The sequence below is a fragment of the Naumovozyma dairenensis genome, chromosome 11, assembly GCF_000227115.2.
Source record: "Naumovozyma dairenensis CBS 421 chromosome 11, complete genome".
Classification (NCBI taxonomy): Eukaryota; Fungi; Ascomycota; class Saccharomycetes; order Saccharomycetales; family Saccharomycetaceae; genus Naumovozyma; species Naumovozyma dairenensis.
In genome coordinates this window covers 609,142-623,922 of record NC_016489.1, presented here as the reverse complement: position 1 = coordinate 623,922, position 14,781 = coordinate 609,142, and the positions used below count along the sequence as shown (strand labels likewise).

The 14,781-nt window shown below is 34.6% G+C and overlaps 6 protein-coding genes and 1 non-coding gene across 7 annotated transcripts; 3 read left to right on the top strand and 4 right to left on the bottom strand.

Moving 5' to 3' along the window:
- Nucleotides 1–2,356: 2,356 nt before the first annotated feature.
- POP2 (CCR4-NOT core DEDD family RNase subunit POP2) lies at nucleotides 2,357–4,081 on the bottom strand (the record flags this gene model as incomplete). The annotated part of the gene is made up of 1 exon (XM_003672663.1): nucleotides 2,357–4,081. One exon carries the CDS (start codon nucleotides 4,079–4,081, stop codon nucleotides 2,357–2,359), a length of 1,725 nt encoding a protein of 574 aa, XP_003672711.1.
- A 280-nt stretch (nucleotides 4,082–4,361) lies between these two features.
- NOG2 (putative GTPase NOG2) lies at nucleotides 4,362–5,960 on the bottom strand (the record flags this gene model as incomplete). The annotated part of the gene is made up of 1 exon (XM_003672662.1): nucleotides 4,362–5,960. One exon carries the CDS (start codon nucleotides 5,958–5,960, stop codon nucleotides 4,362–4,364), a length of 1,599 nt encoding a protein of 532 aa, XP_003672710.1.
- Nucleotides 5,961–6,421: 461 nt separating this feature from the next.
- ESF2 (RNA-binding ATPase activator ESF2) lies at nucleotides 6,422–7,453 on the bottom strand (the record flags this gene model as incomplete). The annotated part of the gene is made up of 1 exon (XM_003672661.1): nucleotides 6,422–7,453. The coding sequence occupies one exon, from the start codon at nucleotides 7,451–7,453 to the stop codon at nucleotides 6,422–6,424; it is 1,032 nt and encodes a 343-aa protein (XP_003672709.1).
- Nucleotides 7,454–7,690: 237 nt separating this feature from the next.
- Nucleotides 7,691–8,413, top strand: NNF1 (MIND complex subunit NNF1; the record flags this gene model as incomplete). The annotated part of the gene is made up of 1 exon (XM_003672660.1): nucleotides 7,691–8,413. The coding sequence occupies one exon, from the start codon at nucleotides 7,691–7,693 to the stop codon at nucleotides 8,411–8,413; it is 723 nt and encodes a 240-aa protein (XP_003672708.1).
- A 1,105-nt stretch (nucleotides 8,414–9,518) lies between these two features.
- On the top strand, nucleotides 9,519–11,333 carry NDAI0K02730 (uncharacterized protein; the record flags this gene model as incomplete). The annotated part of the gene is made up of 1 exon (XM_003672659.1): nucleotides 9,519–11,333. One exon carries the CDS (start codon nucleotides 9,519–9,521, stop codon nucleotides 11,331–11,333), a length of 1,815 nt encoding a protein of 604 aa, XP_003672707.1.
- Nucleotides 11,334–11,500: 167 nt separating this feature from the next.
- NDAI0Ktrna3L lies at nucleotides 11,501–11,584 on the bottom strand. Its single transcript has one exon. It is a non-coding gene; the product is annotated as a tRNA-Leu (tRNA).
- Nucleotides 11,585–12,408: 824 nt separating this feature from the next.
- On the top strand, nucleotides 12,409–13,632 carry NDAI0K02720 (uncharacterized protein; the record flags this gene model as incomplete). Its single annotated transcript, XM_003672658.1, has 1 exon — nucleotides 12,409–13,632. One exon carries the CDS (start codon nucleotides 12,409–12,411, stop codon nucleotides 13,630–13,632), a length of 1,224 nt encoding a protein of 407 aa, XP_003672706.1.
- Nucleotides 13,633–14,781: the final 1,149 nt, after the last annotated feature.

Below are 14,781 nucleotides of genomic sequence, written 5' to 3'. Positions count from 1 at the left end.
GGGTCTCTTCACTATTGAATGTCTTAAATTGAATAGATATAGACTGAAACAGGAAGGAAGAGTTAATCGATGAGATACATGTTGCGGCAAATACACAAAGTTCACAAGGATATTTTCACAAAAGAGCCATATTTTTTTTTAATGGCGTTGAATACTGAAAATATATATAACGTTTCATATTAGTGGGCACCAATGTCATGGGTGGTCATAAGGGAGGAGGGTAATTTATATTTATTTTTGGAGCTCCGAACTTATGACACCAGGATATATATACCGTGTAATTCAGCTGTCTTCAGTAAATAAGGTATTTTATTATTGTAAACTTCAGTTGGAATTCATCTTCTAACAATGGGACTTCTGGATTTTACTGGTATGGACGTTTGTCGTACATTACTTAACTCTAAGTTGCTACCTCAAAGTGTGCCTTTCTACATGTCTTATCTTCTGATTTAATAAGGGAAAGTCTGTATATAGATTCACTTCGTCACTCGGCCCGAGCATTGCACCTTCGTTCCAGTGTTTCAAGTCTTTTGTCATTTGGTCAAGAAGTTCTGGTCCACAAACCATACGTCCAAAATAAATTACGATTTCATTTGCTGAGGCAGCTATACAAACGCCTTCAATCAGTCAGCAAATATGGTACCGCTAATAAACCCGTTTTCTTAAAGAATCGAACGTGCTAAATTGTCCATTATCGGTTCTAAAAAACTCAATGGCAAGATTTCTACATTAAACGGTAAGTATCCAAGTTTTGCTCATGATCTGAACTATCTTCTATTTTGACAGAGGGATTCAGCATTCCAATAATAATAAAGTTGTAAATACCGTCACTAGTTAGGCAAGTACTCCATCAGTTATTTTCTACCATCCAGGTTTTTGAAGCTGATTTATTTGAGATCGTTCGTTACTCCCACAAGTAAGTTATTTTTCATAAGGCAAAAGAAACGATAAAAATGTTGATAAAGATATCTCTCGTTACAAGAAGACCACTGAAATGTAAAAGATAGAATTCTGTCAGGAGGGGGATCCATCTTATTCGGTGTTATACCTAAGATTACGTAAAAGCTTATACCGAGATAGATTGCAACAATAACAAATAAGTTAGCCTTGAACTTCTTAGACAATAGTGTGGCTACCATTTCTAACCCTTCTATCTTCGGTGCAAGTCATCGAAAAATTGGCAAATCATGTCTGAAAGTGGTCATATCATAAAAGAAGGAATTGATAATGGTACCAAAATAATTTATTTGATATACAGTTTTTCATGCCAAAATGAATTGTTAGCATTTGCATAAAGTTGGAAAGAAATATCTGTTTTATTAGGGATTAGAAACAAATCGTCTTCAAGTATTGAATACGTAATTACATTCCATAAAGGTTGAGCTATTTAATTGGAAAGCACAAAAAATACGTAACTTTTGCTATGAAAGTAATACTTTCTGAATGATGCTTAGCTGAACTATCAGAAATTACGAAAAGCAGCAACAATTAGTGTTATGACTTTTGTGGGTCATTTCTTTCTGGCCCTTAGCCTTTCCTTACAAAAATCTTAGGATCTTAGGATTTTCTATAGGTTTACTCTCAGGAGCTCAAAACTGACGGTGAGTGACAATTAGTTGTATCGAGTACACTCTGTATTGCAGAAGATGGTAACACTCTGCCAAATATGTTCATAGGTTTGGAGTTTGAATTAGTACTTTAAGGTGCTGATTTCATTTCTAAAAGCAAGCATATAGAGAAGATCATATACCACTCAGCCATTCCTATAGCATAGTTGTGGGTATAACTTTGGCTCTCATCAGAGCTGGTCTCTTTGATACCTGTAGGCAACAACAGCAGGATTTAAAAAGAAGGAATCCGTACGGACTTCGTTCAGAGATTTAATCTGGGAGCTTCTGATTAGATCGCATAGTCCTATGCATGATAATGATATGCAGTCCACCTGGATGAGCTCTGCTATATGCTTGATAGAGTAACTAATCTATGTATGTTCATAAGTTTACAGTAGGGATTTTCCAACTTTTTTCTTGCCAATGAAGACAGTAGACACTCTTCCCTTTCTTTGCAAGCGAAAGATACAGTGACATTTGCCTATGCGAGCAATTTCGTTTCACCAGCTATAAAGTCAAATCGATCTTTAATTACTGTATATATATTAAATGTAGAGACAATTTGAATAGTGTATATGACGGTATATATATATATATACAATAATAGCGTTATATATGTATGTTTGTATGTATGTATGTATATATATATGTATATATACATATATATATATATATAGTTTCAAAATATTACTTGTGGAATGAAATATACAGGTATGATGAAAAATACAATAATAGAATGATGAATATCAATTATCGATCATACCATTGATACCATAAATAACATTTTTATATTTGACAAAATCAGTACCGTCGGGGAATCTATGCATCGATAATTTGCTTAAATGACAAAAAGATAATAGCATTAATAAACTTTGTCCAGCTGTTGTCGTAAACACTGGGAATCTTGGAATACCTAACTCATCGGCTAAAGATGTTAAAGTATACTGATGATGCTGGGATGGATTATTATTATTATTATTATTATTATTATTATTAGCCGTAGAGTCGGTGATATTGACGCCTGGTGGAGGAGGTGGAGGTGGTGGTACACCCAACGCATTCAATCCAGCATTACCGGAAAGATTATTAGTATTATTGGAGTTGTCATTAGGATTCAATAAGCCAGGTAATCCCGGAGGTTGTTGAGTAAAATCTTTAATTATCTTATGGATCAAATTTAGATCATAAACGTTTGGCATATATTTATTGACCCACCATTCAAAATCTTCTTTATTATTTGGCATTGAATCATTCATTAAAATATTAATCAAAAATCCTAGGTCGTAGGCTGTATGATAAGTAATCCATGTAACGTTAGAATCCAGTAAGAGACCAGAATCAATAATTAATTGAGCAAACTCCATTAATTCCACCCCATTTTTCTCATGATTTTCAAAATTTATACCTGACTTTCTTAACAGTTCAATAGATTCATTAGACATCATTTCATTAGAAATATTAAATTGGAAATTGAATTGCCATGTAGAGGGACCATTATCAGGTTTATTCCCTTGAGAATCACTCAATGAAATACCTAATTGAATTGGATTTAAAAGATCAACATTGGATCTCATTGTTTGATAATGATAATCTGTCTTTGAACGGAAATTACCAATAGGTCTTGCCATGGTTCCAACAAACTCGGTACTGATTGATACGTAATTGTATTGTTTAATTAATTTTCTGATCATAACGAATTCACTATGTAAGTTATTAGACCAAACTTCACGAATAAAAAGATGGTTTGGTGGCGGCAACATTAGTGGGGGTAGTTGTTGTTGTGTTTGCGGTTGTTGTTGTTGCTGTTGCTGGTGGTGCTGCTGTTGCTTTAACAGCTGAGATGCTATAGGTCTCATCATACCAGGCTGCTGCTGTTGTTGTCCCTGCTGTTGTTGCTGAGGTTGTTGTTGTTGAGGTTGGAAGACATTCAATCCTGGTGGAGCTGAAGTCGTCAGTGAATTGGCCAACATGTTTGCATTTGTGTTATTGTTAAATATTTGGGATGGTTGGGCTTGACCTTGACTATGAGATTGTTGACTCAGTAATGCATCCAATTTTTGTTTTGCCATATAGGTATTCATCAAATTATCTTGCTTTTTTTGTAATTCTTGTAGAGTCATACCAGACTGTGTTTGATGCTGCTGTTGTTGTTGCTGTTGTTGTTGTGAGGCTAAATGAGGTTGGTTATTCAGTTGAGAAGAAAACATTTGTGGAAGTCCCTGAGCTTGTCCTTGTCCCGGTTGTTGTTGAACCTGTTGCTGATCACCAGCGCCTGGAAAAGAACGGTCTCCCATAAACATCATATGTGGTTGTGCATTTAATGATTGCATCTTTACTTCTGGCGGTATATATAGATATGTATAGGGCAGGTATGACTTGCAAATAGAGTGGGTTATCTTGTTTGACTCACGTTGTTGTTTCCAGCAAAGTGTTTTAGATTCCACGTTTTTTGTTCTTAGTTGAAATTTCATGATGTTTAGTTTTTATAAAGTTAGCTTAGTTTGACATTTTAGCTTAGGGCGAGGAAGACTACTATGTTTTTTAAGACACAGAAATCTGCTTCTTTGATAAAGAAGTGATAATCCTTGCATTGATTGATCGCTTGATTGATTGGTTGATTGACTAGTATACAAATCCTTTTACATATATAAAAATTATATGGTTTTTTTACTATAGAAAAAGATAAAAATTGTTTTGTATTTTCAGGGGGAATAGTAACATATTTTTTTATAGTTCGATTGAGCTCACATTTCATGCAGTTTTCACTCTCTTGGTTTCAGTTATCTCTATTTCTTTCTTTCCCGACTGTTGTTCTTGTTCTTCGTCTTCTTCTTGATTCTTTTCTTGGCCTTCTTTGATGTCTTCAGCAGTGTCTTCCGCTTTTCTCTTCACACCAGACTTCTTTTTGTCGTCGTCTTCTTCTTCTTTAGTTTCCTTTTCTGGAGGAATAACGAACCATGGGATCTTACCTCTATTGAAATCATTCAAAATTTGTTTCGAAACACCAGACTCATCTGGTTCACCACCTTTCAGCAGTCTACCTTGTTTTCTTGCTAACATCTCGATGAACTCAGTTGCATCTTTCCAACCTGAGATTTCATAAGTTCTTTCTAAATGTTTAACTTGACAACGTTTTAAAACACCTGGGATAAATTGTTCTGGATTCGAGACATGTTCCACTCTAACTACACCTCTAAATAAAATATCTTCTTCACTATCCTTTGTTGAAGGTGGTACAATACCTGGACAATCAATCAAGAAGATTCTTTTCATTAAAGTGATATATTGCCAAACTTTAGTTTCACCTGGGATTGGAGCCACTTGACAAACCTTCTTTTTCCTTAATGTGTTAATAATAGAGGATTTACCCGTGTTTGGATAGCCAATGAACCCAACAGAAATTTGTTTTCTATCACTATGTAATTGAGAAAATTGACGTAATAATTGAATTAAAGAACCCTTACCGAAAGAATTGGTAATAGATGCATGGAAGGCTAAAGTTGGACGTTCCTTTGATAAATGTTTAACCCAAGCTGCAGCAACCCAAGTGGGTACCAAATCACATTTATTTAAGACATAAATCAAATGTTTATGTGGAGTTTCTTTGGTCATATATTCTTCCACTGATTTACGACGAGTCCCCATTGGATCTCTTGCATCTAAGACATGAATCACCACATCTGATGAATCAATAACTTTATATAATTCATTCCAAATACGTTTGGATTGACCCTTACTGAAAATATGTTCCTTAGCTACTTGAGACCATCCATTGACTTCATCGTCAAGAGTACCAGCCATAAGCCCTAAAGTAGTATCCAGTTCCACTTTTTCTTCATATTTCTTTGAATCATTTTCGGCACTTTGTACGATATCATTCAAACTTGATGCTGCGATTCTTGGTTTTTTTCTTTGTGATTTAGGTCCAAATGCTTGAGTATAAGTTTCCGTTTCTAAAATTTTGGCCTGAGGAGAATCACTACTATCCTTTTCTTCCAATAATGACATGGGTAATTTGTTTCTTTTCAATAGGACTTGGTAGGTGTCCTTTGAAGTTTCACCAAGAGCAGATCTAAAATGTTGTAAAGCATCTTGAGAAATGACACGAGAATTCCCAAACCAACGACGGTCAGGTTGTACTTTAGCGTCTGGGATAGTTGCATCTTGTAAAGGAGCTGCACGGATCAAGTCACCCCTCTTATTACGGATGGATTTACCATCTTTGTACATGTTTAAGAATTGAACCTTTTTGGCATCCCTGTAGAAATTTTCACCTTTCACTCGTAGGTTACCGTCCCTGGTGTCATTTTGACGGACTCTTCTTTGCTTTTCCTTCTTACCGGTACCCATAGTGATTTATATCTGTGGATCTTATTTATATGTTGTTCTGTGGGATGTGAGTAAATACAATAATGACGAGATACGTAGTAAAGTTCACCTTAATCATCCTTTCAGTATCCAGTATATTCTTCACCATGTATAATAAATAATAATAAAATTTTTCACTTTTTGCCTAAAGCGCATCTCATCTCATCTCATCTCTTCACATTTTTATTTCATTTCTCAAATTCTTTACTGAACAGACACGGAAAAGGAAATGGAAACAGGATTGGAAACAAATAGGAAACAGAGTACATCAATTTCTTTTAACCAGTCGTATCAAACGATGATCCGTATAGAGACCGCGGGTAGCATTTAACCACATATCTTGATTTATTGCACTTGGGCCTTTTTTGCGTCACTTATTATATTTATATTTATATTTATATTATATTCTATCATATTTCTGCTTTTAAATAGTACATGATAATCTACAGTAGGTTGTTTAGAATACTTCCAATATCTTTCTTGGAAACAGAGCCATTATTACCACTCCCTTGTTTATGCGATTCAGGCGCGTCAGCTCTGTTGGTATTGACCCTACGTTGTTTGAATTCTCTAATGTTACTGTTATTATTATTATTGGTCGAGGATTCAATATCTTTGCCTTGTCTCTTCTTAGATTTCTCGATATTATTCAACATCTTAGATTGTTCCACATTTCTAATATATTCCGCATTCAACTTGTTAGCTTGTGATATTTCTAATTCCAATTTAGCTTGTCTAACATCATTTTCTCTAGCGATTTGTTCAGTCAAATCAGCCCATTTGAAACCAGGTAAATATTTCACATTCAAAATATCATCATGATAAAAAGTTCCCTTCTTACCACCAATAATATTCCCATTCAACGTCTCGGCACATAATTTCGCGTCTCTTTTCCTTATAAATTCTGCCCAACCTTCTTCATACATGGTCTTCTTATTACCACCTCCTTTAATTCTTCTTGTATATTTTTGATCATTTTCCTTCTTAAGGAATAATCTATCAATTTCACCAAACCTTGACAGAATTTGTCTCATCTTGGCAGGTTTCATATACGGTGGGATTTTCGACAGATATACAACACCAGTCTTATGGTTTAATTTCTTGTTGTTTTTCAATTTAGATAGACGTTCCTTCAAAGATTTACGTTTTTCCTCCACTGTTCTCTTCTCCACGTCGTTATCTTCTTCTTCTTCTTCTTTATCTATTGTATCTTCCTCTATCGGTACTTCATCCGCCGTAGCCGTAGCGGCTTCTGCATCTTTTTGAACAAGTTCTACTTCCTCATCATCACCATCTTGGGATTCATCCTCGAAGTCAGATTCATCTTCCTTAGTAAAGACATCACCAGTAATAGTAGCAGTAGTAGACGTGATAGATGTCTTCTTCTTGGATGAAATTAATACCGTATGGTTAATGTTAGCGTCTTCATCGTCGGATGAATTGAAATCATCAATATCGCTTTCTTCTTTGCTCATTCTATAATCGTACCTGTGTGGGTGTGTTTTTCTTAAACTGGTAAATATACAAGCTTATATGAATGAATAGATGGATGAGTGAACAGTATACTTAAAATGAGATGAGATGAGCTGAGATGAGATAGTTTTCACTTTTTTGTATTTTTGAAAAATTTAATATGAAAAAAAATCTATATGCGCACGCTCGCTTGTATGTATGTGGAATAGTATTGTATGTAATAATAGATCGGGTTTTAAATGCATGATCTGTATACTGTATGGAAAGACTCGATTCATATTAATGAATGGAAACGAATAACGAAAGGAAAAGTGCACATGACAGGATCACAAAAGATACGATATATTCGATTGAATCAAGTTTTCAATAAGGCTTTAAATCAATCATTGACTAAATTAGAAAGATGGGATAAATTAAGTTCATGTTTCCCAGAGTATTCTCAGACTGAAGAAGGTGTTTCTAATTTGATTAATTGTCAAAGGCAAGTCATTGAATTTTGGAGAGGATTATGTAAGCGAGAATTTGATGATATCTTGAAGGAAAGGAATGTTAAGGTGAAATTGGATGAGTTGGATGACTTGATTCTTGAAGCTAGAGAGTCATTGCAAAAGCAAATGCATGATAATCAGGATGAGAGACATACAAAAAATAATGATGATGATAATAATCACAAAATTCTTCTCGAGGATTTAAAACCGGAGGAACTTATATCTCTAAATTTATATAGCCAAAGGAACAAAACAATATCAGAACTTAATAAGAGATTGAGTAAATTGAATGATATTAATAAACAATTAGAAGATGAACTTGAAGCATTACTGAATGAATTACAATCCGAATGTGATGAAGTGAAACAATTATCAGAGGATAATCTAGGCGGAAAGATAATAAACGACAAACCAGACGAGATTCTAATGCAAGGTCTAAATGATATGTTATTAGAACTACGAGAGAAATATTAATGGAAATAAAATGTCCAGAATATGCTACATTCTGGAATATTCGTTTTCGGTTAGTACTGAATGGGATGAAGCCCTACCAATGTTAAATCCAAAAGGAAAAATTCAACAAACTTTCGTTGGCATCATAGGTACTAGGAGTAGACGATTACAGACTGCTCTTTAGAGATTACATTATCACAAAGGCTAGTCGTTCAAGATTACGGAGCAAATATGCATAGACGTGGCTAGGTTGTTAGCTGTATTTTGGTCCTGTCTCTGTCAATAGTTTAATCGATGAGGCTGCGTAGTAAGTTACAGTTAAATAAGTTGCATAATAATAAGACAAATGTCCTGGAACCAGAAAATACTTTCAGCAAGGATGTGTTTATTCTTAGGGTATTTGCAGATTCTTTTCTTTTTGATGTCTCCATCCATTACCGTGTATATGCATGTATATTTTATATATATATATATAAGGTGTTATGACAGCACAGCACAGCACAGCACCTCTAGAGAACAAGGCCAGAGAGTAGAGGATCATATTGGCATATATAGTTCTAAGCTATGCAGGACACCAGTACGAAAATTACTATCAGAACGCTATTAAAGATAATCAACAAAACACCAACGAAAAAGCAGGCAAATCAAATTCTCTCTTTCTCTCTCGCTTTCTCCGTGGTGTCATTTAAAGGATTAAAGGATATATAATTAAATTTATTATACGCGGGGAGGGAGGGCCGATACTCGAGAGATCACCTGCGCCGCACGGATAGTAGGTACGTACACGTTAACGTAATTTTTACATAATAATAGTTATAAAGGTGATGATGAGGATGATGAGGGGTATCTTTTAACGGTTAGGGAACAAGGATCAACAGATAGGTTGTTAGCTTTCTATCAATAAACAATCAACCACAGCTTCTATAATAAATTTTGCTAACTTCTAATTAAAGGTTTCTTTCAGATAGGTTATATCTTTTTTATTGTATAAGAAACTAGAGATCTTCCTCCTCCAACTCCTCAGTGCATTGGATTTTTACTAGGAACAGGGATCCCTCATTCCAAACAATACTGGTATGAAAAAAGGTATACGATCAAACAACTCAAGAAGGAACTAAAAATTTACATGAAATCTTTACATAATCCCATTGTTTCGTCGACTTCAACTTGGGAAACAACTTCAAACTCAAATTCAAACTCATCTTCCACATCATCAAATACCTATAATATTCCTACAGTAACTGAGACTGTTCAAGATCAACAATCACATAAAGTGACACATTCCTCATTGATAAGATTACAGAAATTACAATCGCCAACAAATTCATATTTAAATGATATAATATTCATATTCCTCATTTGCTCAAGTCAATTCATCACATTAGCTTCCGCCTCTCAGGCAATCTTACAAATGGATTCACTTTCCGTATGGTTTAAAATACCACCTACATCAACATTACAACTAGGTTGGGTCAATGCATCCTTCGCCATGACATGTGGAGCTTTCATAATACTAGCAGGGAAATTATGTGATATTTTAAATCCAAGAATAATATTCATCTCAGGGTACGTTTGGTTCTCTCTATGGACTTTAATTACTGGGTTCGCTTCGTATGTCCCCAAGAATATGATCTTTTTATATATTTGTAGGGGTTGCCAAGGTATAGGAGGTGCTCTTTTGTTTCCCAGTGCATTAATCTTATTAAATCAATATTATACGGTACCAGAACCATCGCCATCGCAGTCCCAGTCGAAGTCCCCTACAACTTCAGCTCCGTCTCCATCTCATGATATAGAAAAAAATTTATCATCAGATGATGATAACGACGGTGATAGTTCTATTGCTGATGACAGCGATATTATTTGTACAAGTAAATCAATTGCATTCTCATTATATGGTGCATGTGCACCTTTAGGAATTGTCATTGGTGGTATATTTTCTGCAATTTTCACACAATTGGCCACATGGCCTTGGAATTATTGGTCCATGTCCATCGTCACCACACTCTTAAGTATCTTAAGTTATTTTTACGTTGTAGTACCAATCCCAGTGGAAAAATTAGATTCAAATCCCAACTCTTTAAAAAATTGGAAAAATTTCGATTTTCTTGGTGTCATTTTGGGGATTAGTGCATTAATTTTATTTGGTGTTTCGTGGGATCAGGCAACAATGTATAAATTCAAGACAATCCATGTTTATCTAACATTACTATTCTCGTTAGTATCATTTATTGCAATGATCATATGGGAATATTATTTTAATAATCCGATAATACCAATCAGACAAATTCATCCAGGTACAATTAAAGCCTTATTAGTGGTATTTTTTTCATACATTTCATTTACTCAATGGTTATTTTATACATGGAAACTATTTACAGAGGTGAAAGATAACTCACCGATATTAGGTTCAGTGAAATTCATCCCTTTATCTGTTGCAGGGATAATTTCAGCCACATTCTCGATCCTATTAATTGTCAAGAGAGTCCCCGTTCAAATCAGATTATTAGCTGGAGCAAGTTCATTCCTTTTATCTCACATTTTGTTATTAACTTGTAAATTAGATTCATCATATTGGACATATCAATTCTTTTCCATAATAAGTATATCAATTGGGTTAGATATATCATTCCCAAGTGCCACATTATTGTTAACGAATGGGATCCCACCAGAGATTCAAGGTATATGTGCTGCGCTTGTCGGGTCAGTACTAAATTATGGTACAGCCATTGGTCCACCAATTGCTCAAACTATCATTCAATACCAATGTGAAAGTTGTATGAGTGATCCACATGATAAAAAAGCATTTTTGAAAGGTATTCATATTGCTGGTGCTGTTGGAGTTGGATGTAGTGGTATTGCTGTTTTGATTGGAATTTATGGGACCATTACTGAATATTCATGGAAGACTAAGGGGTTCTCCAAGAAATGTATCAAATAATGAAAGAAAAAAACTTACGAACAGAGTAAATAATAATTAAATAAAATAAAATAACGTTGAACGTCAAAACTACATACGGTAGGTATTTATGTATATATACTGAAATGGTATTGTGTTGTGTTTAGCCGCCCATCTCACCACTGGGGGGAAAAGGTTGACAAAAATAATGAAGGATGCGAGGTTCGAACTCGCGCGGACAACCGTCCAACAGATCTTAAGTCTGCCGCCTTAGACCACTCGGCCAACCCTCCATTTGGTTTATATTTGGGTTTACGTTTTGTCGCTCCCTCCTTCATATAATAAAGTCACCTGCCACTTCTCAAAACGGGCAAGGCAGCGTTACCGCTATTCTAAGCGTCTGACCAGTGACCACTCCAGGCCAAGCTATTAATTAAAAGACCACACAACTGAACAGAAAACGCCCCTTACAAAAACAAATACGAAAATTGCTCACACAAAAGTCTTCCAAGAGAAAGAGAGAATGGAATGGAGAGTCCACAAACAGTGCAGAAAGTGCAAAGTGCACTCTGCAAAGTGCGCCGCCAAACGAGAAAAAACGTGTGACCTTAAAGGGAAGACAAGACAAGAGAAGAGAAGAGAAGAAAAGGAACTTGGCAAAGGAAACTCCGTGGCTTCAACAGGAATATATCTTAGGTTGCTCTGTGAATCAATGAGTGAGTGGATGAGGCAAAGAGGGAATGATGTCGACGATGAAGACGACAACATTGTCATAAAACATCACATACGCAACACATCTCTATAACTTGTACGTACTCGACTATATTTAAAGAACAACTTGAAGCCAACCAAAGTATCATCAACTTCTTTCGCTTACCTAATCGCTTCCCTTTGTTAATCAACAAGTATCTTTCTCCAAGTAAAACAAGTCATCATCTTTTTTTCTACATTCTATCCCCAATTTTTTCAATAGTCTAAAGGACTTGATATATACGATAAACTTAACTCTTTTTCTAGTTCATCACATTTCATTTAGGCTACATAAAGACACAACCCTTTTTTGACAAGACTTTTTCAAAAACTCAAATACAGCAATAGCATACAGTACCGCCCTTCGATGATACGTTCACTATCATCATCATCCTCGTCATCATCACCAATCTCATCAAGTTCCTTACTGACGCTAAGAAATATCAGGTATTTCTCTTCATTGATCAAGAACATCCCATTGGCTCCCGCTGATAAGATATTAGGTTTAACATCTGAATTCAATCATGACCAAAACAATAAAAAGGTTAACCTAACAGTAGGAATTTACAAAGATGCCTTTGGTAAAGTAACTCCCTTCCCCTCGGTACGTCAAGCTCAAAATCTACTAAATAAAAATCATTCCAACTCAAAATATAATAATTTATCATATCTACCAATAACAGGTTGTAAAGATTTCGAAACCAATGTAACTAACTTCCTATTCAATGACTCTATAAATAAACCAACCCTAATTGAAGACAATAGAATATCATTCATTCAAACATTAAGTGGTACAGGTGCCATCTCTATAGCTTCCACTTTCATTACAAAATTCTTATCAAATGAAATCATAATACCAAATTATTCCTGGGCAAACCATTCAAACATCCTCCAAAAAAATGGTTTCAAAAATAATATCAATCATTACCCATATTATGATCCAATCACGGGCAAATTATCAATAAATAAATGGAAACAATACCTTCGATCCACTCATTCATCTAAATCCACTATGCCAAGATCCATCCTATTACACGCATCGTGTCATAACCCAACTGGTGTAGACCCAACATTGAAACAGTGGGAAGAAATAATAGATATAATACATGAATTGAAAATGATCCCTATAATCGATATGGCATATCAAGGTCTTGAAACAGGAAATTTGTTCCAAGATTGTCAATTATTAAAATTATGTCTTGATGAATCTCGATATCCTAAAGGTTGGAAAAATGGATTATTCTTATGTCAATCTTTTGCTAAGAATATGGGACTTTATGGTGAAAGAGTTGGATCTTTAAGTATTGTTTTACCTCCGGGGCAGGAAGAAGGTTCTCCTGAATCCGTTATGAAAGATAAGATTAACTCTCAATTGAAACGGATTGTTAGAGGTATGTATTCTTCACCACCAGGGTATGGTTCTAAGATTGCAAATATTATATTGTCTGAACCGGATTTGAAACTGAGATGGATTAAAGATGTTAAATTTATGGTTGATAGATTAAATCAAGTTAGATTGATGCTTTATGAAAGATTGAATTGGAATGACTTGATTAATAATGAACTAATCATGGGATGTTTATTTCACTAGATTTAATGAGAATCAAGTTATGAAATTAAAGGAAAAATATTCCATTTATTTAACTATGGATGGAAGATTATCATTAAGTGGTATTAATCAAAATAATATTGATTATGTTGCGGATGCATTAGAAAATGTTTCCAAAAATAATGAACTATAATTCTTACTCCGATCTATGATTATCGAAGTATAATAATACAAAGTATATACATACATAGGCCAAAAGCACTATATAATATAGTAATAAATTTTCTATCATTAACTATTTTTAAACAAGAACTCAACTGCTATGGAGATATAATTACCTATTGAGGAGAGCCCCAGTTGGGTTGACGACTTAGTGGGGTGAGTGGATATAAAGAACCCGGATCAACCCTCTTCAATTGAACCTCTAAGTGGAATATATAAATGGACATTGCACGCATAAAAATAGAAAATTAGAATGACATTTAAGATCACACTGATAACTCTCAAGTAAAGGAACAAGACAAATGCAGGGCTCTAGTATTACATCAGCATATTCACTTTCTTTTCTTTATTTCATCATAGAATGTGTTATCGGCTTGAGTGCTTATCCTGCAGCAATTTCTTCGTAACAGGGTTTTTGTTATGCAGTTTTCAAAATTTGTTTATTTTTCCTTGATTAAATATTAAACTTTAGTCAACTTTGGAAAAATACAGTGACATAATATCTCAAGAACCAAAAATAACAAAAATTGAGTCTTTTGAGACTTCTTTTCATAGAAAATTCTCCAAAAGAGCATCGAAGTAGGGTTTAACTTCAAAAACAATATGCAGGAAAATAAGAAGTGTATGCTCATGGAGATCATTGCCCACCACATGTGTTCAAGTTAAGAAAAAAAAGAAATAAATACACTTTTATATACAGAAAACCTTACAGTGAACAAGTAATCCATTGCGTTTCAAGGCTTTTGTTCCATTAAGATTTTCTTTAGCCAGTAAAGTAATCACCACATAAAACAAGGCAGTTGGAATTATTTTAATCTGAATACTAAATCATGTCATCTAACAGCATGTGAAGCGCAGTTAAGTTTTATGAATATATAAGCGATGTAATTTCTTTTCAATGTAAGTTTTACATTAACTTTACAACTCTGCAAGAAGAGGAGGAGGAGGAGGAGGAGGAGGAGGAGGAGG